General features: G+C 35.5%; 1 protein-coding gene across 1 annotated transcript in view; it reads left to right on the forward strand.

Annotated features, from left to right (window-relative positions):
* LOC143560208 (putative serine/threonine-protein kinase PBL10) overlaps positions 1 to 21,526 on the forward strand; it is a 37,712-nt gene extending 16,186 nt beyond the window's left edge. Inside the window, exons 2-5 of the mRNA XM_077048558.1 lie at positions 20,000 to 20,256; positions 20,340 to 20,475; positions 20,552 to 20,703; positions 20,852 to 21,526. Coding sequence (XP_076904673.1) covers positions 20,000 to 20,256; positions 20,340 to 20,475; positions 20,552 to 20,703; positions 20,852 to 21,205 — 899 coding nt within the window. The 3' untranslated portion in view covers positions 21,206 to 21,526. The remainder of the gene's footprint in view (positions 1 to 19,999; positions 20,257 to 20,339; positions 20,476 to 20,551; positions 20,704 to 20,851) is intronic.
* Positions 21,527 to 27,552: the final 6,026 nt, after the last annotated feature.

Below are 27,552 nucleotides of genomic sequence, written 5' to 3' on the forward strand. Positions count from 1 at the left end.
CATGTACTTTTAATTGTCGGGAAGCATATGCTATTACTTTCTTTCTTTGCATCAGTACGCATCCTAAACCTTTACGAGATGCGTCACAATATACCACCAATTCATCAGTTCCATCTGGAAGGCTTAATATTGGAGCCTCACATAACTTCTGTTTTAACGTTTGGAAGGCCATTTCTTGTTCTTCTCCCCATTCATATGCTCTATCTTTTTGAGTTAGGAGGGTTAGAGGTTGTGCAATACTTGAAAAGTTTTCAATGAATCTTCTATAATACCCGGCTAGTCCTAAGAATTGACGAATTTCTCTTGGTGACTTAGGCACTTGCCAATTCTTAATGGCCTCAATTTTACTTGGGTCTACTTGGATCCCTTGATGGTTCACAATGTGTCCCAAAAACTGTACTTCTTGTAGCCAAAACTCACATTTGGACAACTTTGCGTATAACTTCTCTTGCCTCAATAATTTTAAGATTTCCCGCAAATGTTGTTCGTGTTCCTCCTTACTTCTCGAATATATCAAAATGTCATCGATAAACACTATCACGAACTTGTCAAGGTAAGGTTTGCAAATTCGGTTCATGAGGTCCATAAACACTGCAGGTGCGTTTGTCAACCCAAACGGCAGAACCAAAAATTCATAGTGACCATACCGAGTTCGGAAAGCTGTTTTTGGTACGTCTTCTTCCTGAATTCTTACTTGATGATAACCAGATCTAAGATCAATTTTTGAAAAATACTTCGCACCTTGGAGCTGATCAAACAAGTCATCAATTCGAGGTAAGGGGTATCTATTCTTTATAGTCACTTTATTCAATTCCCGATAATCAATACACATTCGAAAACTCCCATCCTTCTTCTTTACAAACAACACTGGTGCTCCCCACGGTGAGTAACTAGGGCGAATAAAACCCCTGTCCAGTAATTCTTGTAACTGGTTGGACAGTTCTTGCATTTCAGAAGGTGCAAGTCTATAAGGTACCTTAGCAATGGGTGCTGCTCCCGGTATCAAGTCAATACGGAATTCAACTTGTCGGGTCGGTGGTAAACCAGGCAACTCATCGGGGAATACATCTGAATACTCGTGTACCACTGGGATGTCTTCCATTCGTTTTTCCTCGGGTTCCTTAACTGTTACACTCGCCAAGTATAAAGTACAACCTTGGCGTGAATATCTCAATGCCATAAGTTGAGATATGAGAGGCAGTACCGTACCAGATTTCTCACCTTGAACAATCATAGCTTCATCATTCGAAAGAGGTATTCTAACGGTCTTATCCTTACAGACAATTTCAGCTTTATACTTAGATAGCCAGTTCATACCGACTATAACATCGAAACTTCCCAATTCTACTGGAAGTAAATCTATAAGGAATGGGTGGTCGTTTAGGATAAGGGAACAGTCTCGGACTATTCGGTTAACAAGTATAGACTTACCGTTAGCGAGTTCTATAGTATATGGTTTTGTTAGTTCACTAACCGGCATATTTTCTAAAGGTAAGAAATTAACAGATACGAAACTTCTATCGGCGCCCGTATCAAACAAAACTGAAGCATACTGACCCGAAACTAAGAATGTACCTGTCACCACATTCGGATCATGACGCGCTTCACCCGGTCCTAATACAAACGCGCGTCCCAGAGCTGTGTTGGAGGTTGATGCTTGTGCTTGGTTCTGCCTTCTCACTGTACCCGGGTTCAAATTGGGGCAGTATCTCCGAAAGTGTTCCGTACTGCCACATTCATAGCAGGCACGGAGGTTCGTGGTAGGTGGGGTTTGTTGGTTGAGTTGTGGGCGGGTTGGTTGAGGTCGAGGTAGTTGAGTTGATTGCGGTGGACGGTTAACAGTGTTGGTGGGGGTTCTACAGTTGGGGGCATAGTGTCCCGTTCTTCCACACTTTTGACAAATGATCGGTTTGCAATCACCCACATGATGAAAGTTACATCTTCTGCACTTCGGTAACGTCCCTTTATAGGTCTCTTGTTTTACATTAGAACTGGTCATGGCATAACTTCGGGTATTCGGACGAGCCCGCTTGTTTTGAGGGTTTCCTTGCATTCTTGTCCCATAATCAGTTCGTTTTAAACTTGTTGTTTCACCTGGCATCCTTATTACTCCACTTCGCATCAGATCAAAAGTAACGACACCCGTTTGAGATACAGCACTTTCTAATGTCGGGTGGGCAACTGAATTCACTATACTTCTCACAGCAGGGGTCAGTTCCCAGATATAACGTTCAATTCGCTTCGCTTCCGGTGTAACTAACCATGGAACTAAGCGGGATAGTTCGTTAAAATGATTCGTGTATCCCACATGGTCCGCTCCTTTCATTTCCAGATTCCATAACTCGTGTTCCAACCTCTGAATCTCACTTTTAGGACAAAAATGCTCTAGCATGAGGGTTTTTAATTCAGTCCATGACATACGATTAATAGCATCTTGTCCCCTTATTTGGACTACCGTGTTCCACCACGTCAGCGCTTGGTCTAGAAACATACTGGTAGCAAATCTGACCACGCGGTTCGGTGGACACTCACTGATATTAATTACTGATTCGGTCTTTTCTATCCATTTGACCAGTCCGCTAGGTCCTTCAATACCCTTAAACTCAATCGGTTTACATGATGTAAATTGTTTGTATGAGTACTCCTGACGCGGGGGTTCTCGGTTATTATTATTGTTATTATCGGTATTGGTCCGAGTATTATCACTATTAGTTGTGTTAACAACCGGTACAGGGTTCGGGTTCGGGATATTATCAGGGTGCACAACAGGTTCCGGGTTCCCAGTGACATTCATAGTTGGGAGAGTGTTATTATTATTTATGACATTATCAGTATTCACCGGGGTAGTAACACCCGGGGCTACATTAGTGTCCGGCGGAGGTGTATTAACAGTGGCCGTGGTGGTGCTTGTAGGTTGATTAACAGTATTGTTAGCACGTATGCCTGCAGTGACTTGTGTTACAATTGTTGGTATCACTGCTTGCAGTTGACGAGCAATCATTGCGGCCACTTCCGCCTCAGACAAAGGGTTTGTTTTCTTCGGGGCCATTCTATAGAATAATCAATTATATAATAATCAATATCGTTTCACTATGATCAACACAACTTTACGATATTACACCTTCACAACACATAACTATGCCAAAGAAAACACGTTTGTATTAATTATAATCATTACTGTACATATGCATCCAAAATTAGCGCATAGGCTTAACCTGGTATAGGCCAGCGCTTGTATATGCGTATCAAAATTTGTCACTAAGCGACATGTAGACTTAACCCGATAAGGGCCAGTGCTTGAAATAGTACTAAACCACAAACAACTCCCAAGTCAGCCCAACATGCTGTAACAAAATGCTGCTTGGGATATCAAAAGACTATATACATAAGACTAGACTATTATATCCTATCCATTATTGGTAATATGAAGCCACAACCAAACAACAGCAGCCACTAGGGCCGCATTAACTGCTAAGCATACCCCCAGTAGTATCATCGCTCGATCCTGACGCCCATGGCCGTGAGCACTGGATCTTTGCACAATTCTGATTTCTTGCTGCATGTATCGCATGTGATCTTGCATATCATATCTATGCAGGTTTAAGTTATTTATAGAATGTGATTGGTCTAAAAGCTGATCAATTGCTAAACCAAACCATGCTGAATCAGAATGACGAGGTGGCTCGGGTACCGGGGCGGGTAAACCCCAAGTAGGAATAGGTATCTCGGTTACCTGACACGCGATGTTTCTCCCCTATGGTACGTAGATCAAGGTGGGAGAGAAGTGTGCTCAGGTGGACGCACTGAAATGCGAGCGGTCTGACGGTTTCTAATAGTGGGTGGGGGTACTGGTGTATGCTGTACAGGTGGAGTAGGGGATCTGGGTGCTCTAACAGGTGAACGATAAGCACTAGTAGCTCCCTGTCCTGCAGCATTCCTAGGGGATTCCCTAGGGGGGTAGGTGTCACAACGGTAACCCGATAAGTCGGGTTGATCTGCGGGTACCTCGCGTGGAATTACCGCATCTGCACCTTCTTCTATTTCCTCTGGTTCCTCCTCAGTTTCCTCTTCCGGATCTTCCTCTTCCTCCACAGGCCTTGTTGGTAGGGTATTAGGTACACGATCAGTAGATCTTAACATATTCCAGCACAATGGTTAGTGATAAGAATAATATCCTTCTATATTAATCATAGTAAGATACGCGCAGGTATTTATACACATAAGCACAAATAATCGTTTATATACACAAATATTTATCTATTATTATATTTTATACACATATGTTGCTGTTTTTACCTATTCGATTGTTTATCGACTTCTTCTCGAATTTCCTCGTACAAACAAGTCTGTTATTACGTTCCGGACCATAATAACCCACTTGTCCATTCGCGTTCATCACGAGAATCATTCGTGTATATTATTTAATAGTATTTTATTCCCAGAGTTAATCGAGCCTACGGTTATCTTAGGGTATCCTAAGGGACATCCTAATTCTTTATAACCAATGGCTCTGATACCAACTTCTGTCAAACCCCGACTAGGTAGTTGCGGAAGCGTAATACGGGAATGTAACAGATAACACTGGTATCAACCACATTGTTTATAAAGAAATCCAACAGCTAAATTACATCATACTACATTGGTAGGTACTATGTTTACAAACTAGGTGAAAAACACATAACCGGTTTACGAGCTTCTTATTCAGTATTATATCAGCGTCTATTCACAGCTATTCAACTTTCCTTCTAACACCAAGCATGTAAGCAAATCATTCCACTTTTGCTTTACCTGAAAAGCATGTTAAAACGGGTCAGCTACGTCTAGTTAATGAGTTTCAAGTTTCACGAGTGTCAATGAAATCAGTACACGAGTTCGTAAAGTTTACAGTGTGTATGTATATATGTATGTGTATGATGTATTATACTAAGCCACAAGTGAAACCGAAACGAGCTAAAACACATGGCCTCCACTGCCCATGCACTCCCGTTGGCATTTAACAGCCACTTGCCCCAAGTATGTACTATATCTAACACCACATAGTAGTATGTGAAAATATAATGATAATGTGCAACTGGGTTTACATATGTTCCGGCATACCCCTCCGGCTCTGTCAGTTGGGTTTGTCAAACCGATAGTACTATCCACACGTCACCGGCACGAAGTTAATCACTTGTGTTTGTGGAGACTTGTCAAGTGTTAGTACTTAGATAATCCACATCATCACACGTTTTCAAGTATATCAGTATATGTAAACATGCTTTTCACCCCAAAAGTTCGTAAAACAGTTTAGAAAGTGGGGGTCGTGAAACTCACCTTATCGTAGTTCGCACAGAATTCACGTATCAATAAGTCAGATGCCTCGTTTATAGCCTGATTCCTATAAACGGTATCGTATCGTTATTACTAGTACAGTGTTCAAGCTAAGTCGGGCTGTATAGATAATCTGGGTATAGCTGTTAGGCCCAGAACATGACCATAGTCTTAGATTGTGACTTTGTATACTATGAAATGTTTAAAACTGGATTTGGCTCAGTTTCACCGTTTCCCGAGCCTAGCCCAGTTGATCGTTTATACGTTTCGGGATTAGGTAAGATCACATAAACTTAAGTAAATATATTGATTGATAAAATGATTTGATTTATGAAAGAATTTTAAGGTTTCGGTGTCTGGTTTGATCGCAGGGTTCGTTTCCGTTTTCACACGGGTTTGATTATACAAAACGCGCATAATCCATCCGATTTGTCAGGAATTTTCGTAAAAAGTTCGTTTTTATCAATATCATTCAAAAATATGATATTTGACCACTTTTGACATTTTGACATACCAGTCAGTCCGTTAAACACAAAACTGCCGGTTTCGTTAAAACAATTATAATTTAAATCTTTGATTAATCATAACTAAATATGTACTTATATATAAATTATGTAAATTTTTGTAAAAATACACTAAAACATGGAGAATTTTATAAAAATATTTTCAGAAATTTTATGATTAATTATTTATTTATAAAAATTCATTTAATAGGTTATAATCGTGTAATAAATGGCCCGTTTATATCAAACGACCTCCGAAAAATCCGATAATTTTTACAAATGGCCTCAATGTTATTACATAGCCCCTGCAAAATTTCCAGAACCTAAATCTTTTGACAAAATGCCTTTTTGTGCGTTTTTCGGCTGTTAAAATTCGGTTAAACAATGATTGCACAAACCATACTTAGGCATTTCCAATGATTCCCAAACTTTACCAGTGATCTTACCATCACATATTAAACTCCAAAACCAAGTTTCATAATTTTTCAATATGTTTAGCTATTTTTCCCAAATAAACGCTCATAAACGGAAATAAATTCACCAAATATTCTCCGTTTATCGAAAAATTACCAAATTTGAACTGGGACTCATTTATATGATCCCTAATGTTCCTGCAAGTTTTCACAAGCTAACAACAAGCACGTCACAACCTAATAATAAACAGCCCCAAAACGAGTGTTACGGGTTTACCTTGTCGGTTTTCGATGAATTTTGCTAGCTTAAACGACTCTCCGGGTCTCGGGTTGCAAACTCAGTATATCTACATATCATATAACATCAAACCAAGCATAAATCATCCATGTAACAGCCTTGATAATTAGGGTTTCGGTTTTGGGTTCAAACCGAACTTTCTAACCGTAAAAACGTTGTATTCATGTTCTAATCCGCGTTTTTGACCAAAAAAGTATATGTTCCTGTTTTGTAAACATGTTTAACATCAAAACATGGTTTTGTAGTAGTTTGAAGGGTTTCTCATACTTAAACATAATTTTTCTTAATCAAACTTTAATTTTTGCTTAAAAACATGATTCAAAACACTTAAAGATCAAGATTTTACCTTGGATTTTGGATATTTTTTTTGTAGTGGAAATATGGAGGAAAGAGTTTGATCTGGTTTTGGCTGGATAGGAATGATAAACACTTGAAATTTGGGAGTGTTTTTATTTGTGAAACAAGAGGTGGGGGGGACCCTCCATCCGATCGGAAAAAGGAAATGGGGTTCTAGACCCCTTTTTTTTCTTCTTTTCTAATTTTATGCGTGAATATGTCTAGTCTCAAGTCAATTTTAAGTATAGTTTCAGTTTTTGGCTAAAATAAATAGTCTGGGTGCGATAAACAGCGCGAAAACGAGTGTTTTTCAGCTTATTTTTGTAAAATAAGAAAAACGTACTGACTCGTTGTAAAATTCCAAAATATTTTCACGGATTGCTTAGAACATGTCATATAAGTGTTTTATAAATCTTTTTCGGCTTAACGGATGCTACAATGCTCGTTTTGATATTAACGATTGCGTTTAAGCTTATAGCGTATCGATAAACGAAACCTTTTTCGTTTAAAGAGTTTTAAACGTACTGGGGCCTAAATATCAATATGTTAGCCTCTATAACATATATATAACTCGTATATGACCCCTCAGTATGTATACGGGTCATAATTAGTATCGGTCGGTTACTCGTTTAAGCACTACGAATTAACCGATTTATCGTTTACTTGTTACGTAAAGAATATAGTATACCTCGTTTTGCCATGAATGTCACATCACCTTATCAACTTCCAGATAATCTCAGTCTTTTCGATTTCTGTTTATCTTTAACTTATCAACAATAGGTTCGTATAAATATCTAGATCATCATCATCATATGATCTAATTACAAAACATAGAAATGAACGATAAAGAAGCTTAAAGATGAAAACAATGCCATGATCATAGCATCCTTTCAAATTATAACACCTTCGTTGATGGTGAAATGGCTCAAGAACACCAAGAACAAGGTTTTGAAACTATGGATTGATTGATGATGATTTTGAGATGTTTTTGATGGGTTTGAACATGCATGAGCATGATTTTTATCGTCCAAGTCGTCCCTATAACCATTAATGCTCGTGAGCCACATTATAACCTTGTATTCACAATTGTATGTTGACCCAGCGGTTTATATTGACCATCTAAAAATAGTAGGCGGGTTAGACACTCTGCCTAATCCTATCACCGTGGCTAAGATAACCTTTAGACATGCCGTCTCAAATAGTAAGTAGATTAGAAAATATGTCTAATCTTTTATCTTCATGGTTAAGCCAACCTCTAATTGGGTCGTATAATCCTTCATATAATAAATTCCCAGAATTACATATCAAACCATGGACATTGAGTTTAGAAAATTACCAATAGGTCTCTCAACCTTTAATGTTGGCAAATTGGCAAAAAAAATTTTAAGGGATGTTATAGTTGGTGATTTATATTAGTGAAAACATATTAAAGTGAAGTCTGTCTGTCCTGTAAAACTAAGATAAGTAGGGTTTGAAACCAAAGAAGTGCATTGAGATAAAATCATGTTGGGAATGCATAGGAGAACAATTCACTCATGTTTCAACCTCTAATTCCTACTAGGACAAACTATATCCTCCGGGATGTGAAGAGAAAGGCAATTTAATTGTCTATGGGTTTTGGAAGGTAATTGAACAAGGAAACGATATTGATCCAATGAAGAACTACAAGGAAGTAACTCTCATCTTTCATGCATTGTTAAAAAAAACTCATGTTACAAGTAGCTCAATTCAATATAGCTAAAAGGATTCATGATGTTTTAAAGACTCGTTATTTTTATGTTGATATGGTTATAGAGGTGCGACTAAATACACTCAAATCCAAGTTCGAATATCTGAAGATGAATGATAACGAGTTGCTTAATGAATTTGATAGGAAACTTAGCCAAGTTGCATCGTAACCTAGTAATTTGGGTCCCGACTTATCAAAGATGATTCTTTCATTTATTTATTTTTGGTTTTGTACAAGAAAAAATCATGCATATTGTGGCTACAATTGAATTATTATATGATCTTAAAACAATGCTATTTCAAAAAGTTGTGGAATGAAGTAGACGAAGGCTATAGATGGTTTTCAATGTCGATGAAAAGAGAAAGTTATGGAGAAAATGTGTTAAAATTGCGGTTGTGACAACTCAAACTATAAAATCCTAGGATATCATTGAGGCCAAGGTTGAGAGTTTGGAAGAAGTCAAAGAGATCATTGGTTTCAATGGGATCAAACTCAAGTTTAATGCTTTAAGTCCAATAAATTTGAGCACTCTGGTAACAAACACGGTTGATTAGTCGATGTTAGTAATGGAAAACACATTATAACACGATAAACCTACGATACAGCAGAGAGGTATCCACAAAAGAGGAGTATGGTCCAGATGACATGATTGTCATAGGTTGTGTTCCCCTTTAGGATGTACATTTTAGGATGGGGATTAGGGTTCTAGACAGGAACAGACTTCGGGGGAGAGAATGCACACCAAATTGATGTTTGTTTGATTAGGTTATTGATGTTAATGTAATCTCTATTTATATACACCCAAGAGGAAACACTTTATTAGATAGTTGGTGATATGGTACATTAACAATTACCAAACTAATATTTAATAAGGTATAAATAATATTTTGATCTATTATTAGACTAATCTTCACACATAAATAAATCTGTATTAATATTTATAATCCCGCTTTGCTGAGTAATCATTTACTATGAGTATTAGATAAGCCTAAATAAGAGTTAACACTCATTTTAGCTTTAAACTCAAACTATAGTAGAGAAATGCAGTCATTGAATTGAAATCAACTCAAGGCCCCATTAATCATATTGCAGCCCTTATTTAAAACCTAAGTAGTTATGATCAAAATTTTCAAGTAAGCCCTTCATAACGTTTGATTTGCAGAACTTATTAAGAGACATACAAAATCAAAATTGGTGAGGAAAAAAATAATATTTAATCAGTTATAGTATGATATGCAGTTGTACATGGTCATCAATAAACACGTCATGATTATAAGCGCTTTCATAATACTTATGGGCGATAAACCTTTAGTTATAGGATCGTTAAGCATATCACAAATGTATTCAATATGAAAATTTTGTTTCCTCAACTCGTTCATAAACGAATAATTAATTTCATTTCGATTTTTTTTTGCAACACCTCTCGAACTGTTACTATTTGAGAAAACATAGTAGCTGACTTTATTATAGTAAGTCTTCAATATATAATTTATATGGAGATAATAAACTTATGAGTTCACTGATGAGTCCACTGATAAATATTCTACAACATTTATTGATCAGGTTGTTGTTATCAGGTCATTATGAATCATCAATGAGATAGATTTATTTGCTGACATAAGAAGATATCCCGAAAATTAGATTTTGTTATATTTGAACATAACAATGCTTAGAGTAATCAACCTTTGACTTCTCAATTCTTCTTTTAAAGTATAGTCTCTCGTTTTCTTTAAAGATATTTTAATACTCTTTTAGATGTTTCATATTAACCTAGAGATATCTAGTGTGCTGCAATATGAGTAATATCTGAACGAATATAGACTTAAACCTACATAAGGCTTCTTATTAATGAAGCACAAGGAAATAATCTCAATGATCCTATTATCTTATAAAGAAGAGTAATATTTATTGTTACATGTCTATAGACCCATATAAGGTAAAACTTATGGAACCAAACAAATGCCCCTTTGAGTGGGTCTATCTCAGTAAGTTATGGTGCCAATCATGTAAGGGATATCTTTGAGATATATTATATCAAAGTATGTATGAATAATGCTTTAACTTATGTAACATATACTTTTCAAAAGAATGACATCTATATAAGGAGAAGTTCATTTCTAGTTTCTCCCAATAATATTGTGATAGGTACATTAATCCACTTGGTTCTTGATGAAAATAATTGTATAAAGATGTCATCACATTTTGATGTTTGCATTAACCCATACACTAATTTTATTACTTACAGACTAAGTGTTATTTGACCTTCAGTTTAGAACTTTTAGGTTGTTTTATGAACATTTAAATATGTAAGTCAGTTGTTAGGAAAAATTGTTTTTGGTGTTCATTCAATGTAGCTCTAAACTATTTTTAAGCTACTTGAACAATGATAATCCTCAAAGAAATCTTTTGTAACATAAGTAAAAATGATTCTTTGATGATTTATTCCCTTTGGAATATAACCTTTAACAATCAATCATTCTCCTTAGTGTCTTAAAGTTTGTATTAGGATTTAGTTAAGTTATGAACACTCTTAGGTGATTCAACCAAAAATCAATCGTTATTCTAAATAATGGAGTAAATTTTGCTAATAATAGGTTTATTCCATTCAAAAGATTTATTGATGCTAATGATTTAATTAGATAAGAGTAGGATCAATCAACTTTCCAACATCCATTTCAACTTTAATCAGGGAGGTTACATGATCATTAAAGTTTGTAGGTGTTAAAACCTAGATGACCTCCTAAGTTGATTATTAGGTTAATTGTGTTATGGATTATATATTGCTTAGATTGCTATCATTTGCGGGAGTCTAAGTGTGTAAGAGTTGGTGCAGTATGGTGTACAATAGGTGTAACCGGATTTAAATTCAGAGTAAAAAGCTTAATGCATTATGTACATATGAATGGATCTCTTTAAGTCTGTGGACCATAGAATACAAATTAGATAGAAGATAATAGTATTTTAAATGATAGAAGAATTATCTCTGAGTATTCCGATTGAATAAGCTCTACGAATGTTAGTGAAGTATAACTTATGGTAGATCATACTTATTCCTTAATCCAAGTAATGTTTGGGGCATATAACGCATGATTTTAAAATCACTGAGAATAAGATTAGATGACAAAATCATCTTCATCAACCATGTCATGATTTCTCATGAAATATTGATTTTAATGGAAGTAATTTATATGTGTGATTTGTCTTTTGCTAAATTATTATTTTCATGATAACAAAAGGTGTGAAAATGTGTAATATTATATAGTTCTATCTTATAAGTGTTTATATTCATATATTGATAACAAATAATATGAGAGTTTAAGGTAAGAGTGACTTTATGTTGGTTCTTTAAACCTCATAACTTTAGTATTGTAACTTAAGTATTGCAACTAAATTTTGTTAATAACCAGAATTTGTAAGGTATCATAAAGCATAATTAGAAGACAATTTATATGTATATAATGCCTTAACATTTAATTTTTGTCACCAACACTCATGTTAGTTATTTATTGATATCAATACAGAAACGTATAGAAGTAGATCAACCTATCATGTGTTAGTTGGAATATTAGGATTAGCAGACTTAAATATTAGCCAGGTTTTCTTTTGAATTATGGATAGTAAAGTTGCTAATGCTTAGTCTAATGGTATATTTCAAAAGTGAGATTCTCCTTGGAAAACTTAAACGGGAAGTAATACTTGTATTTTTCTATGGACCTTAGAATTATCCTCTTTAAGGTTTTAGTGATTGTGAGTTGAATATCTTATTTTCAAGTGCCATACATTTTTTTTATTGGACATATGTTGTTGATCAACAAACTCATTTGCCTTTGGTATTTTTGAGTGTTATAGTTAACTTTTAGGGCAACAAACTATACTAGTGAAAAAAAATTAGTATATAATGAACTTGAAAATTGCACTTGTTTCCATGTGTACGTCCTTAATTTATGGGTCATGGTATTGTAAATTATCATTAAAAATACCATTTAACCTTATAGTTAGAATGTAGAAATGAAATCTATAATAACCCTAGTGATATCATTTATTTAAATAAGTTCTTGATCATTATAAGAGTCATTATGTTTAACTTATCTCATTTGTCATGCTCTAGTTTTCAAAGTATGATTGTAATTAGAAAGAGCATGTGGATTGTCATATGATTTCTTGAGGAATAATAAAAAACGAGAAGAGCTATATGTTACTGAAACTCGTTATGAGACAAAACACATACTGGATTTTGAGATTTAGAGTAAATGATTTAGATAAGATACTAATTTATTGTAAAATGTTATAATGAGTAATATTATGGGATATTAAAATTGTACATATTAAAAAGTAATGATCATTAGATTAATGAAAGATCATTAATGTGAGGATCATTATATATATTGAAGATGTAATATGTATATTATTAACATCAAACTAATATCTAATAGGCTGTATAAAAATTTTACGTAAACGAAAAATAAATTATCTTTGGGCAAAATCAAAATCTATTCAAGTATATTTTTACATTGTAACATATCACCTTTGGGCAGAAATGAGACAATTATTTTAGCTATTCTCGGGCTAGTTTTACTAGACCTATATGTAACGTATCACCTTCGGGTAGAAGTGAGAAACTAGATTCCCAAAAAGCAACAAAAGCTTTTGTTAGACTTGAATGATAGATAGATGTATTGTGTCACCTTTAGGCAAAAGTGATGCATCAAAATTCATTTAAGTTAAGCCGTTTATGTTTTTGTAAAAGATTATAACGTTTATTTGTTAAAACATTTAATTAGGATAGTTTACGGGAAAATTAGAGTTTGGGAAATTAATTCTTAGGAATTTAAGTTCCTGGGTATAGTTAGTTTTTGGAAAATCCGAGTTGTCGGAAATTTCGAGTTTCCGGGAATTATGTGGATCAGCGGATTTTAGTTTGTGAATTTTAGGTTTCTGGAAAAGGTTAGTTTCCGGGTTTGAGATGGTTTTCAGGAGTTTAGTAACCCGTAAACCCTTTTAGAAAAACCTAAAATCTATTTTTAAATTCTTAACCCATAAATTATTTTTAACCCATAAACTATTTTAACCCATAAATAATTTTAACCCATAAACTATGGACCCGATAATGATAAGTTTGGATCTTAACGAATTATTGTTATCCAAGATATGTTTACTTTTTGAAAAATATATTTTATTACATTTTAGATTTTAAAAAAAAATTGAAGATTAAGTTTAATCAATAATTAAGAAAAAACATATCAAAATCCATATTATAAATCAAATTATATTTAGGTTTAGAATAATGATGAACACGGAAAACATCGTAGAAAAATAACCATAAAATTAACCTTAAATTTATGAAATAGAAGCTTTTATGATGATTTTAAGATATTTTGAAATTCTATTATGGTTAAAATATTGATTTTACGAGATTAATGTTTTTAACAATTTATCAAAGGATAACAATAGAAATCTAAAATTGGGGTTTATCATTTTTGGTTCATGCATTCCGATTTAGACCTTGATTATGGAAAACATGAATCACTAATTAATCAAAATCGATCTAATACCACATGTTGATCAGTTCTTCATGTTAGTAATGGGAAAGCATGCTACTATGATAAACCTAATATAACATGCATACCTGTTATGTAGGTCCCGAAACCGGATCTCACAACATTGTTCTTGAATTACTCTTGGTTGTAAATTAGCGGAAATCATTACAACTTATCCAAGATCTCGAATCTTGTGTGTTTGTGATTATTTACGAAATGGAAAGTTAGAGAGGATAAGGTAGAAAGAGGTAGTTAGGTGAGAGTTGTTTTTGCAAAATTGTTTTAGCATGTGCATGCTTCACCTTTTATAGGTGAAGCCATGCCATGCTCACATACTATTATTAATGGCTCGATGGGCTTTTATTTACATGGTCTCGGACCCAAACATACAAAGCATAACAAATGCTAACATAATTACATCGTGAATGATCAAACAAATACAAAGACTTAACAAAATAATATGGGCTCTAAAATCTCCATTTAGTCTTTTAGTATTTGATGTAGCTTTCGTCTTTAGTCGGTCTCATACTCGAAGGGGGAGTCATAGTCGAATAGTTGATTGTCAACAAGATAACGAACGAACGTGTTGAACTTTTTAACTATCATATCGGTGTTATCCCTTCGAACATTGTCAACTGTGGCTAAAGGAGATTTGTACACCCCTTCAACAAATCTTCCTTGTTGAGACCCGCCAATTCATGCTCGTAAAAAAACAGAGCGAATGCAATGTCTCACAGTGCAAGATGAACTCCCTGGTGCTGTTGTCAAATTCCAAGTCAATGAAGTCATAGAGTATGTTTGGCTTGAATGGTTCTCCATGATAGATTTCTTTCCCGTCTTTAGGCATCTTGTACGTCCATGCTTTTCTTCTCTTGTCGGTGGCCGGATCAACTTAAGTAGGATGCAAGTAAGACCTACCCTTGCTAGCTTGAAATTAGGGTAGTTATTCTTCCATTCCTTGAAAAGAAACCGTTTAAACCAACCCTCTAGCTTCTTTTCACAAGCTCCCTTTCTTTTAAAGTAATTCATGTCAAGTTGAGAGAATGAATGCACATCTGATAGTTCAAGTTTTGTTGTCAGCATGCCATTTGCAGTTGAGAATGGGAGAGTCATCGTGGTATGCGTGGTTTCAGCATCTGATGCTGCCAATTATGCTGACACAATGCCACTTTTCTTTTTTGCCTTTGGCACAACAGTAGCAACACCAGTAGGAAGAGCAACAACGGCTTCAATCTCGGGGGCTAAGTCTCTAGTTTCTGGTTTAGGGGTATCTAGATTTGGAGAGTAATTGATGTCATATGTATTACCCTTAAACTAGTAACCTTAAATAGACCTAAATATACATCTATTTTTTTATATATTCAAATTGACCATCATAAGTAATAGAAGCTTAACAACATTTAACATCCGTCAATATGGTTTTAAGCTCAACAAAATGTGGAAACAACAAAGAAGAGTCTTGTGTTCGGTTCACATTACGACTTGATCTTCATCTAGTGTCATAAACTTTTAGTTGTAGTTACCGCCATAAAACATTTAGTAACTTATTATATAAACGAGTACAAATAGACCTAGCAAGCCAAATAGACCTAGCAATCCAAACAAACCTAGCAAGCCAAGCAGACCTAGCAAGCCAACAAACGATAGCTTCATTAGAGGTGTCCAAATCTACACCCCTCGTACATTAACAAGTTCATGTTTTCTTTGCATTTTTAATTCCGGTTTCTAACCCGAATTACTTGAACCTTTATGGCTATTTCCGTCATTAATGTATTATATTTACTTCAAGTAAAATCTTTAATTTTCATCCAAGCATAAAATACTTTATGGTTGTTATATAATCGCACCTTGGCCTCGAACATATCTAGCAAGCCAAGCAGACCTAGCAAGCCAAGCACACCAAGCATGTCAAGCAAACCTAGAAAGCCAATAAACCTATCAAGCTAAGCAACGATAGCTTCATTAGAGGTTTCCAAATCTACACCCCTCGTATATTAACAAGTACTTGTATTCTTTTCATTCTTAATTCCGGTTTCTAACCCGAATTACATGGCTCGTTAAGGGTATTTTTGTCATTAATGTATTATATTTACTTCAAGTAAAATCTTTAATTTTTTTTCCAAGCATAAAATACTTTATGGTTGGTATATAATCATACCTCAACCTCGAACAGACCTAGCAAGCCAAGCAGACCTAGCAAGCCAAACAAACCTAGCAATCCAAGCAGACCTAGCAAGCCCAGAAACGATAGATTCATTAGAGGTGTCCAAATCTACACCCCTCATATATTAACAAGTTCTTGTTTTCTTTTCATTTTTAATTCCGATTTGTAACCTGAATTACTTGGCATGTTATGGGTATTTCTGTCATTAATGTATTATATTTACTTCAAGTAAAATCTTTAATTTTCATCCTAGCATAAACTACTTAATGGTTGGTACATAATCACACCTCAGCCTCGAACAGACCTAGCAGGCCAAGCAGATCTAGCAAGCCAAACAGACCTAGCAAGCTAAGAAGACCTAGCAACCGAAACACACCTAGCATGTCAAGCAAACCTAGCAAGCCAAGAAAATCTATCAAGCTAAGCAACGATAGCTTCATTAGAGGTTTCCAAATCTACACCCCTCGTATATTAACAAGTACTTGTTTTCTTTTCATTCTTAATTCCGGTTTCTAACCCGAATTACTTGGCTCGTTAAGGGTATGTCTGTCATTAATGTATTATATTTACTTCAAGTAAAAGCTCTTATATTCATCCAACAATAAACCACCTTATGGCTGATATATATTCACACCTTGGCCTCTATGCCGCCATGGTCAATGTCGGTTTAAGGCCATATACACCATAGATGACTCTTTCGATTCATTCTTGTGGTACTCATCAATTGTTAATAAATCCAACGTTGTAATTTAATTCCTCCATGGTCATAGCCATGTTTCATATACTTAGGACGTCACCTTCTTCTCTATGACTTAATAAGTCATTTGCACGTCGGTTTTGTTAATTCCTTTATTTAGTTCTTCAAAACTTTTTTTTTTTATTATTAGAATCAATAATCAAACTTCTTTCAATCATTATATCAAGATAAATAAATAAATATAATTTCGTAACATAATAAAACACAACATCTAGTGACGTACCTTGAATCTCTCCTTTTTGTTTCGCATCATGTCTGGTTTCATCCTCCGGATTGTCACTCGAGTTGCCTATAAATCACAACCCGGTTACTCATGAGGATACTTTTTTTTATATCAATATTATTAACCTATGCCAACATTATCCAAAGAGTTCATAACAACCTTCTTATAGCACGTTACACATCATATTTCTCATTCAAGTATTTCATCAAACACCTTGTAGGCATGATCTCTAAGTTGCACATTTAGTTAGATTTCATAACTTTCTACAACTTTATATAATCCTAGTTTCATTGAAATCTCACAAAAAATCAATTTATATGTAAAATTCAATTCAATCTAGGCTAACACACTACCTATTGTTTATGAAATTGGGGTTCTTCACTTTAAGGTTAAATCCTATTTCACGGTAGACTTGAACCCTAACAAACAATTGTTTATGAGTCAATTACTCTACAATTTCAACATTCAAGATGAAGGCAAGCATTCATGTACTATCAATTTCATCATATGACCATTATCATTCACCAATTGCAAGTAATTTGCTTTTCATATTTCACTACTATTACCAAATATGATTTCAAGATATACCTTATGATCACCAAGTTGAGATGATCACAAATTTACCCACATGCAAGGGTTTTAGCATTGATTGGCCTTTCGATTTTGATGAAATTGGATGGAAAGGAGGTTTCCCCTCTTCCTTTCTTCTTGATGCAGACACCAAACACACATTTGTTTGTGTGTTCTCTTTATTTTATGTTTCATCATTTCTAATTTGCTTTTGTACTTATACAACCCCTATACTATTGTTGGTTATTCCAAAGACCACTTTTAACCCCCTTTTACAACATTAAACTTTAACCTACTTAACCAAGTTACATTTCTTAATTATCACCATTATTTATTATTATTTTTTGCCATATTACATATCATGAGTAAATGCTCATGTCTGGTAGTGTATCATTTTGGGGTGTTACAATTCCAAACCCCCTTATAGAGGTTTCATCCCCGAAACCTTGTTCACATCCCAAATAAATGATCTTGACTTGAAAATTTTTACCTTTCTCTAAGTTTCCTCACCTTCCGGTCAAGGACTTCAATTGATCTTGCCACATAATTAAGCTTGGAGTCTATCTCCAATTCATTGAGAGGAACATTGGTCGTCTCATAGCTCATGGTAATCAATACACAATCGCATGCTCCCGTCCTTTTTCACAAATAGCACCGGTGCTCCCCATGAAGAGACGCTTGGTCTAATAAATCCTTTATCAAGGGGATCTCGTAGCTAAGACATTAGTTCTTGTAGTTTCGAGGGCGCTAACCTATATGTCGCCATATAAATCGGTATTCCCCTTGGGACTAGTTCAATCCCAAACTCCACCTCGTGTTCGGGTGGAATACCCAACACAATTTCTTTTTCGGCTGTAGTGATTTGAAAAGATCTTGCTCGCACTCTTGGAACTTCTATCTTTCCGCCTGCTTCCTCTTTCCTGTCTAAATAAGATCTTGCTCGCACTCTTGGAACTTCTATCTTTCCAACACAATTTTATAACTGTTTCCTACCAGAATTTGAGATCAAGTCTTGAACCGAACACATTCAACTTTAACCTTTAGCTCTTATTACTAACTTGTAATACCCTTAAACTAGTAACCTTATTTAGACAAAAATATACATCTATTGTTTTATATTAAACTTGACCATCATAAGTAATAGAAGCTTCACAACATTTAACATCCGTAAATATTCTTTTAAACTCAACAAAACGAGGAACAACGAAGATGATCCTTGTGTTCGGTTCGCATGACGACTTGATCTTTGTCCGGTGCCATAAACTTTTAGTTAACTGATAGTAACCACCATAAAACATTTAGTAACTTATTATATAAACTAGTCCAAACAGACCTAGCAAGCCAAACAGACCTAGCAAGCCAAACAAACCGAGCAAGCCAAGCAACCTAGAAAGCCAAGCAACGATAGCTTCATTAGAGGTGTCTAAATCTACACCCCTAGTATATTAACAAGTTCTTGTTTTCTTTCCATTTTTAATTTCGGTTTCTATCCTGAATTACTTGGCCCTGGCCCGTTAAGGGTATGTATGTTATTAATGTATTATATTTACTTCAAGTAAAACCCCTTATGTATATTAATATGTATTCTTACAAACATACCAAGTGGGAGAAAAGAGGATGACTAAGCAACCTTGATACATGACGAGAGTGATCCAACTTAGTTTGAAAATTGGTGAGAATATTAACGATTAAGGGATTGATACTTACAAGTAATCAGCATGTTCACCTGTGAAAATCTGAAATTGGAGTGAAAGATGGGGTTGGAGTTCTTGTTTTGTTTGATTAAATGGACACTATTTTTTTCCTTTTTTTTGTTTCATTAATCAGTATATTAAGTATTTTGTTTGGTTTTTTATCGGGTATGTTTATCACTTGGATTAAGGATAAACATAGGGTTGTTTGGTTTATCTTTTACGAGTTAATTAATAATCCTTTGTGTTAGGAATTCGAGTCTAAATAGGTTTTCTTGTCTTAGTGTTTTATGATATAACAAAACTTTTTCCATTGGTTTCATAATTACTAATGAAAAAGCAAATAATATCTAGAAATTTCGTTTCTTCTTTTATTTGCTAAATTCAATTAAGAGTTTAGACCTTCAATTACCAACATGTTTTACCTGACTATATGCTTTTATATCTGTTTTTTGTCCGTATTTTTAGACCAAAGTGAAACTAGTTCTCAAAATAACCTTGAAAACAACATGAATCAACATGGGGAATTAGTGATTAGAAACGTAAAAATGTTCACATATGATGAACTGAAACTTGCTACCAGGGACTTTGGAAACGATTCATTCCTAGGTGAGGGGAGATGCGGAAAGGTTTACAAATGTTTGGTCGATAAAACAACTTATTCCCCTTGTAAGGTTGATACTGGATTGCCGGCTGTTGTTAAGAAACTTCCTCGCTACGAACTTGTAAGTCCCAAAAACCCCAAGTAGAGTGTAGGGTATTTTTAAAATTTCTATTCATAGCTTAGTTATATCACTAACGAATGCAGTCTAATCTGGAAATGCTGGAAGAGTTTCGTCATCCCAACCTTGTTAAGCTCATAGGATGCTGCATGGAGAGCGGATGTCTTTTCCTTGTGTATGAATTCATTCGTAAAGGGAATCTTGAGGATCTCCTTCGTAATGGTAAGCAGTGCAATAACTCTAGACATAAATCAAATATTCTTTTATCATATCGAATTACTGATTACATATGGTGTAGGAACTGTTGCACGGTTTCCTTTGGTTACAAAGGTGAAGATCCTAATAGGAATTGCTCGAGGGGTTTTTTTCTTGCAAAAGGCAGAATTAAACAAAATGTGGCCGACTGCCAGGGAGTTCGAGCTTCACAGACATAAGATATTGTTGGGTGAGGTATAACATAAGTTATTTTGCTAGCACTAAAACTTAAAATAACTTTTATCTGCCACAAACTCTATTAACACATTTTGTCAAAGGTCTATGTTTAATTAGTGCTCTCATTCTTGATAGTTTTAACTAGTGTTTAAAACAACATTAGTAGGATTTTATGGCAACGCTTTCAGATTATGACGTCACTTATATAGTCAACGGTCAATATGACATAGCCTATCCAGATTATGAGGGGCCGGAATTAGTCTTACAGAGTAATCTATCCGGTTACGAAGTGGTGTTTGTAGAGGTCCTAACAGGGGAACGCCTGAATAATTCTAATATAGTGAAGATTGATCGTTTGTTTCGTCAAAATGGTAAAGAGTCCTTGCATCATATTGCTCAATTATGTTTCGCTATTTGCAATGAAATGGATTCGGACTCAAAGATGCTAACAATGTTGAAGGAGCATGACAAGTTGATAAGAAGGAGATTAAAAAGTTGGTTGAGTATTCAACACAACTAGGATTGCTAATGTGTAAATAAGATAAGAAAATCTATGATGAAATCTAGTATTATTTTGTGAAGCATTAATCCCGGCCTAATTGAAAAATTCTCACTGCAACACAAAAGCTAATTGAAAGAAATGATTTACATCTTCACAACAAACCGTTATCAACTGCTACTATTCTAGTATTTTAAAAATGCATCAATTTTTTCTTTCAGGATTTTGGTGTCCAGCCTTATTTGGGTCCGTAAGCCTTATTTGGGCGGTTTATTATTTGAAGTCAGTATAGACCGAACCACGTTAAATCTCATGTTCGTTTATTGCTTTCGCGTCTTTGTGTGTGGTTTCATGTGCGTTGATCCTAACAAGTGGTATTAGAGCTTTGGCTCTCGATCGAGATCATACGAAGAACACGTTGAACCATCTCTTAGTGTCACGTCCTCGCTAGCATTTGCTAGGGTTTCGCCAAAGCCGACCGGTTTAAGGTCGTGAAGCAAACTAAATAACCTAGCTACTATCACTTGGAAACCACATAGACATGGTTCATAATTGATAAATAATTACTAGACACTATAATTTGGTTGTGATGATTCACCTAACTTAATCTGAAGAATTGACACAATTGAATACGGTCTACCTAATTACTAGTTCGTTATCAATGGTTGTGGATTCACTTAACTTAATCTGACGAATTCATGTAAGGCCAATTTTAGTGACTTGAGATATCAAATGACGAACCTCGTTGTATATTTTGGTCAAGATAATTATTAATGTAGGCGAGCAAAGTCAGACACGAAACGAGAACTTCGGTAACGCGCGTTTAGTTTCAACGGGTGAAAGCTTCTAATATGTTAGTTGTTTAGCTATAAATAGAGCCTTATGTATTTCATTTTAGTGGTGTTTTGTGTTGAAGATAAAGGATAGGGTGGCCGGTACTGCGGTTTTCTTGGCATTGATTGGTGGTCGGCGATGGTGGCCGCGGCTGGAGTAGATGAAATGGTGGATTGATGACCGGAGGTGGGGTGGTAGAAGGTGGCCGTGGATGGAGGAACATGGCCGGCGGCGGCGCTTGTGGCGGTGTTTAACCTTTTCTGGAGAGGTCGTCGGAATCGGTTTTTCGGCACCACTTCATCTGGATGACGGTCGAGAGGTGATGAAAGTGGAGAGGCGATGAAGATGGATGAGATGGTAGAATGGCAGCGGCGGTGGTGGTGCTCCTGTTGCCGAAGCAGCCTTCCGGTCATCGGATCGGTTTTCCGGAGGTCGCCGGAGTGGCGGCTGTAATGTAAGCTGTTTGGCGGCTGCTGCATATTGTCATGTTAATTCTTTATGCCCTAATATGGAAGAAGGAAGTGGGTTTGGGCTTGGGCTTGGGCTGCTATTAAGCTTGGTGGGTGTTGGTTAAAAGGAAGTGGATTATGGTTTGGGCTGGGTTTTCGGTGAGCCCACTGATTTTATCCACTTTGTCTAAGTCATTTGGAGCTAGTTCAAGCCGAATAATTATTTTTCGGGGTTGACCAAACTAAAGAAAGTCAAATACGTTTGGGTTTTTGTCATTTAGACAGTGTTCAAAGCATATTATTTATATGTTATTTTCAAGGCGTTCGAGAATTGGATCATGAAAGTGTGGGCTACGGCATCCGAGATGCTTACTTATTAGGGTGATAATTTTTAAATAAGCTCTCAACCTGAAAATGTGTGATACGAGTATCTGGGATACTTACTTATTAGGGGTGAGTTACTTAAATAATTTCATTCTCGGAAATAATAGGCTTTGTCATGCACTACTAGAAAACTGGGCAATTGCAACTGCCATTTCGGTCGCAAATCGGTTGTAAATGCTCTTTTGCGACCGAATTGTGACCGGTTTCAACGGTCGGTTAAACCTTGGTTGGGAATTATTTTGCGACCATATTTTTTGACCGAAAATATTATTGCGACCGATTTTACGACCAAATTTGTAGTTGCAAATTTAACGACTGAATCTGCAACCGAGTCATTTTTGTGACCGAATGTTTTGCGACCGAGATTTTTACCAACCGGTTTTGCGATCAAAAATTTTATGACCGACTTTGCAAACGAACCTATTTACGACCGTTTTTGTGACCGAAAATTTACGACCGACTTTGCGACCAAACCTATATACGACTGATTTTGTGACCGAAAATTTTGCGACTAATTTTGCAACCGGAAACTTTTACAACTGGTTTTACATCCAAATTTTTAGCAACCGCAATTAACCTTTTTGCGACTGATAAGTTTAGCGATCAAAATTGCGACAATCTATTTACACATGAATTTGCGACTGATTTCGCGACCGAGCTATGGTATAAATTTGCGACCGGCCTTTTGGCTACAATTTCGGTCAAAAATTAATACGTAAAATTCAAACAATTTGAATACCATAATCAAATAGTTGCAAAGTTAACAAGATTGAACTAATTCATAAAACAAACTAAACATTAAAACCAAACACGACAAAAGTATAGCGGTACAATGAGAAATGTCAAACATAGTTGCACTAACAAAAAAAACAAATTTAACTAATTAGGGATATTTTTTGTTATGTTCTTCAAAAGGAATAGAATTTGCTCTTGCATTTCATGGTTTTTCTCTTGCATTTTGGCATTCGCAACCCTATTTTTCTTTATTTGCTCCATCATTGAAAGTTTCTCCACTGTTTCTTTTTCCTTCTCTATAGTGTTTCCGTTTCTCTTGTCGTAGTTGCACTATTTCCTCATTCAACCGTTGTACCTATAATTAAAATAAAACATTAAAAACAAATTTTTACAACATTTTACAAGATGTTTCAACATGTAAAAGTAAATCAGATAACACTTTTAAGATTATAATGGTTTAACGTCTCACTAAATAGTACTTATATTCTCATTAGTATATTTTGTTAATTTATTATGCTTATTGTTAGGGGTGAGGATCTAACGAGTCACACCCGCCAAACCCATGTACCCGGCCCGCCAAACCCATTTAACAAAACGTATTCCCCGTAACCAGGTGTACTCGATCAGCCAAATTCGGGTTCGAAGATTTGACATAAACGGGGAAACGTATTTAACAAAACCGTGTTCCCCATAACCAGGTGTACTCGACCAGCCAAATCCGGGTTTGAAGATTTGACATAAACGGGGAAATGTTTCGGTTCAGGTCAAACCCGGCGGAACAATGTTGTAACCGTGTGCCTGTGAAGTTTAAACTTTTGTAACATAGATATGGGATTCAATACTTCGTTTATTCATCACATTTTCTATACAAAAGTAAACTGTGTATAATGGTTTGGGCATATAAGGTTTTTACCAATATAGATTATATTAATGGACACAATATATTAGGCTAGAACATAACAAGATTATGATCAAAACACGCTGAAATATTCACATACTTTCTATTTTGTAAACCAGTTTAACAAATCCAGTCTACACCTTGTTTTAAAAACCAATTAGTGCAGATTAATGGTCAATAAGTGACCCGTGAAACCCGCCAACCTGACCCGTAGAACCCGTTTCAAGATGAATATACTTTGATATCTTCATTCTTACGCATTATATTCAGGTTCTAAGATTTATACATCACTAGAGGATCATATTTAAATTCATATATGATTATTCAACTCATCTAATTTTCTGGTGTTCATGTTATAAGTTAGAATCGAACACTTTAAATGTATAAGGGCATATACAACAATTCCCAGGGGTCGGTTGTATTACGTGGAGAGATGAATACGACATTCAGCTGATACAGAATCAGGCGACTTACCGATATTAGGGTAGACTATCGTAAGATTGGTAAGATTGATTTGAGGTTTAGGGATGGGGCTTGAAATTTCTAAAAAATTAGGTGCATTTGTTGATGCAGATAATGAGAAGAAAAAGGGATTTTCATAATTCTATCGTTTGTTTATTATTATTATTATTATTATTATTATTATTATTATTATAAACATAAGATTAAAATTGGTCATGCCACAAACTATTTTTTTTTCTTTTCATTTTAAGATAATTTTAAGATAACGTGACTAGCAAATCAATCTTTTATTTGGTCGCTAATGTTGCAATCGAACACTTTTGGTAGGAAAATTACAACCTTTTTTTAATATATTCTATTCTTTAAAAAATAGAGACCATATTTGCGACCGAAACAACTTCAGTCGATACATTTGTGACGATTAACAACCCATAGGTTCGGTCGCCGGTTTTTCGGCCGATCTTGTTTTTGTCGCTAATTTTGCGACCGAATAATTCAATGTAAGCATTTGCAACCATTTTTGCGACCAAATAAACTTCGATTTTGTTATTCTTTAAAATTGCGACATATTTACCAATGAAACATTTCGTCGCAACATTTGTGACCGGATAATGACCGAAAATGTTCGGTCTCTAATTTTGCGGCTGATCTTGTTCAGGTAACCGATTTTGCAACCGAAACAATTTGGTTGAAAAAACTTGCCACCATTTTTGCAACCGAACATATTTATATTTTATAATTTTATTTTAAAAAAAATAGCAACCATATTTGCAACCGAAACAACTTCGTTCACTATAACTGCGACCGATTAATGACCGAAAATGTTTGGTCGTTAATTTTGCGACCAATTTTGTTTTGGTCGCTGATTTTGTGACCGAATTTGTTTGGTCAGTAAATTTGCAACCACTATTGATTTGGCCGCTAATACGGTCACTAAATTTGCGCCCAGTTATGTTGATCACGAATTTCGGTCGCTTTTGCCCCTTTGTGTAGTAGTGTCATTTGATCGATGTCCCCGGTAGTTCTTCTGAACCTATGTTGCTTGAAGATCCAAGATGGATAAAGAAGCAATAACTCCTTCATGAATGAATTAGGTGGATCGTACCTTTAGGGGGTGATTGAAGAGGCTTCGGTTTTATCGGGTAGATTCGTGAAGATGCGAGACATGGTTCAGCAAAATCTTTGATATCGTAAGTCATGGGGTGATTGTAAGGCCAATTTTAGTGACTTGAGGTATCAAATGACGAAACCCGTTGTATATTTTGGTGAAGATAATTATTAATGTCTGCGAGCAATACCGGACACGAAACAAGATCTTCGGGAACGCGCATTTAGCTTCAACGGGTGAAAGCTTCTAGAATGTTTGTTGTTTGGCTATAAATAGAGCCTTATGTATTTCATTTTAGTATGTGTTTGCAAGATGTAAATCACCACCCAAGGGGAGCTCACCTTGGGTGGGTCGGTCGGTTCTTTATTAATATATCCAAGCTTTTAACCGACAACGAGATCGTTCATATACTTTATCTTTATTTTATTAATGTTCAGTCGTTTGATTTACTGCACCCGTCTCGATACTTTATCAAGTAAAACCGTTAGAGTGGTCGTTTTGGGACCTACAAATCGTTATCGTGAGAATGAAGATTAGAAAAACAATAGGCAAGAATGAATATCAAAATCTTGATTCAATCATTATAAGAAAGTAGATGATATCATTAAATTAGATAAAGCGAATCATTACCTGCTGAATCGCCATCTTGTTAGATGAAATTGCAAAAAAAATGTCATGATGAAATCTCATAGTGAGAAGAAGAGAAGGCTGAGATACTAAAACCCTAACGGGAGGATTGTGTTCTAAACGTAAATTTTGTGATCCATGGGTCATATAAATTAAACCCATAACCCATGGATAACATGGATTAAGAAGATTGAAGATTAGAAGGTAGGATGAATTTGGTTATGCCGTTATCACACATCAACATTTAGTATTTTTGCTTATTGTTAGATGTTAGATAGATGTTAGATTACTTGGTCTATATATGGTTTGTTACATAATTGAAAGAGATTTATGAGATTTGATATAATTTCCTTCCTATCTTTTAGCTTCTTCCTCTCCAATTCTGGTTCTAAGCCTATCAATAGTATAAGAGCCGTTCCGATCAACGGACACTCAAAACATATCTAGTGAAGAGTTTGATGAGTACGTTTGCGAAAGGATTACTCAACACCAGATTAATGCTACTTTGCAAACACTTCTTGCTCGAATGAAATCTTAGGAGGTCTCCATGGACCTTTATTTGAACATACACCCACACCATTTTCAGTTGCTGTTCAAAATACATCCAAAAAAGAAACCCTTTTATCTGCTCCGGAAGTTACCCCAAAAGATGCACCGTCACTTGCGTTGTCTTCACCAAAACCAACCCTAAAACAAGTTTCGTCACACATAACGCCTGCATCGAAACCAACCTCACGGCTAACCAGAACGCCTACCCCAGACGGGACCAACAACCCAACCATTCGGGTGCCAAAACCTGGCCCATTAGATGTGTGTAACTGATTGAGGAAGGCTACAAAATCAGCAATGACAAAAGAAAACACAATATCGA

This window comes from Bidens hawaiensis, unplaced genomic scaffold (genome assembly GCF_021521415.1).
Source record: "Bidens hawaiensis isolate Kalapana, Puna unplaced genomic scaffold, B.hawaiensis_p1.1 tig00020238_1, whole genome shotgun sequence".
Taxonomy (NCBI): domain Eukaryota; kingdom Viridiplantae; phylum Streptophyta; class Magnoliopsida; order Asterales; family Asteraceae; genus Bidens; species Bidens hawaiensis.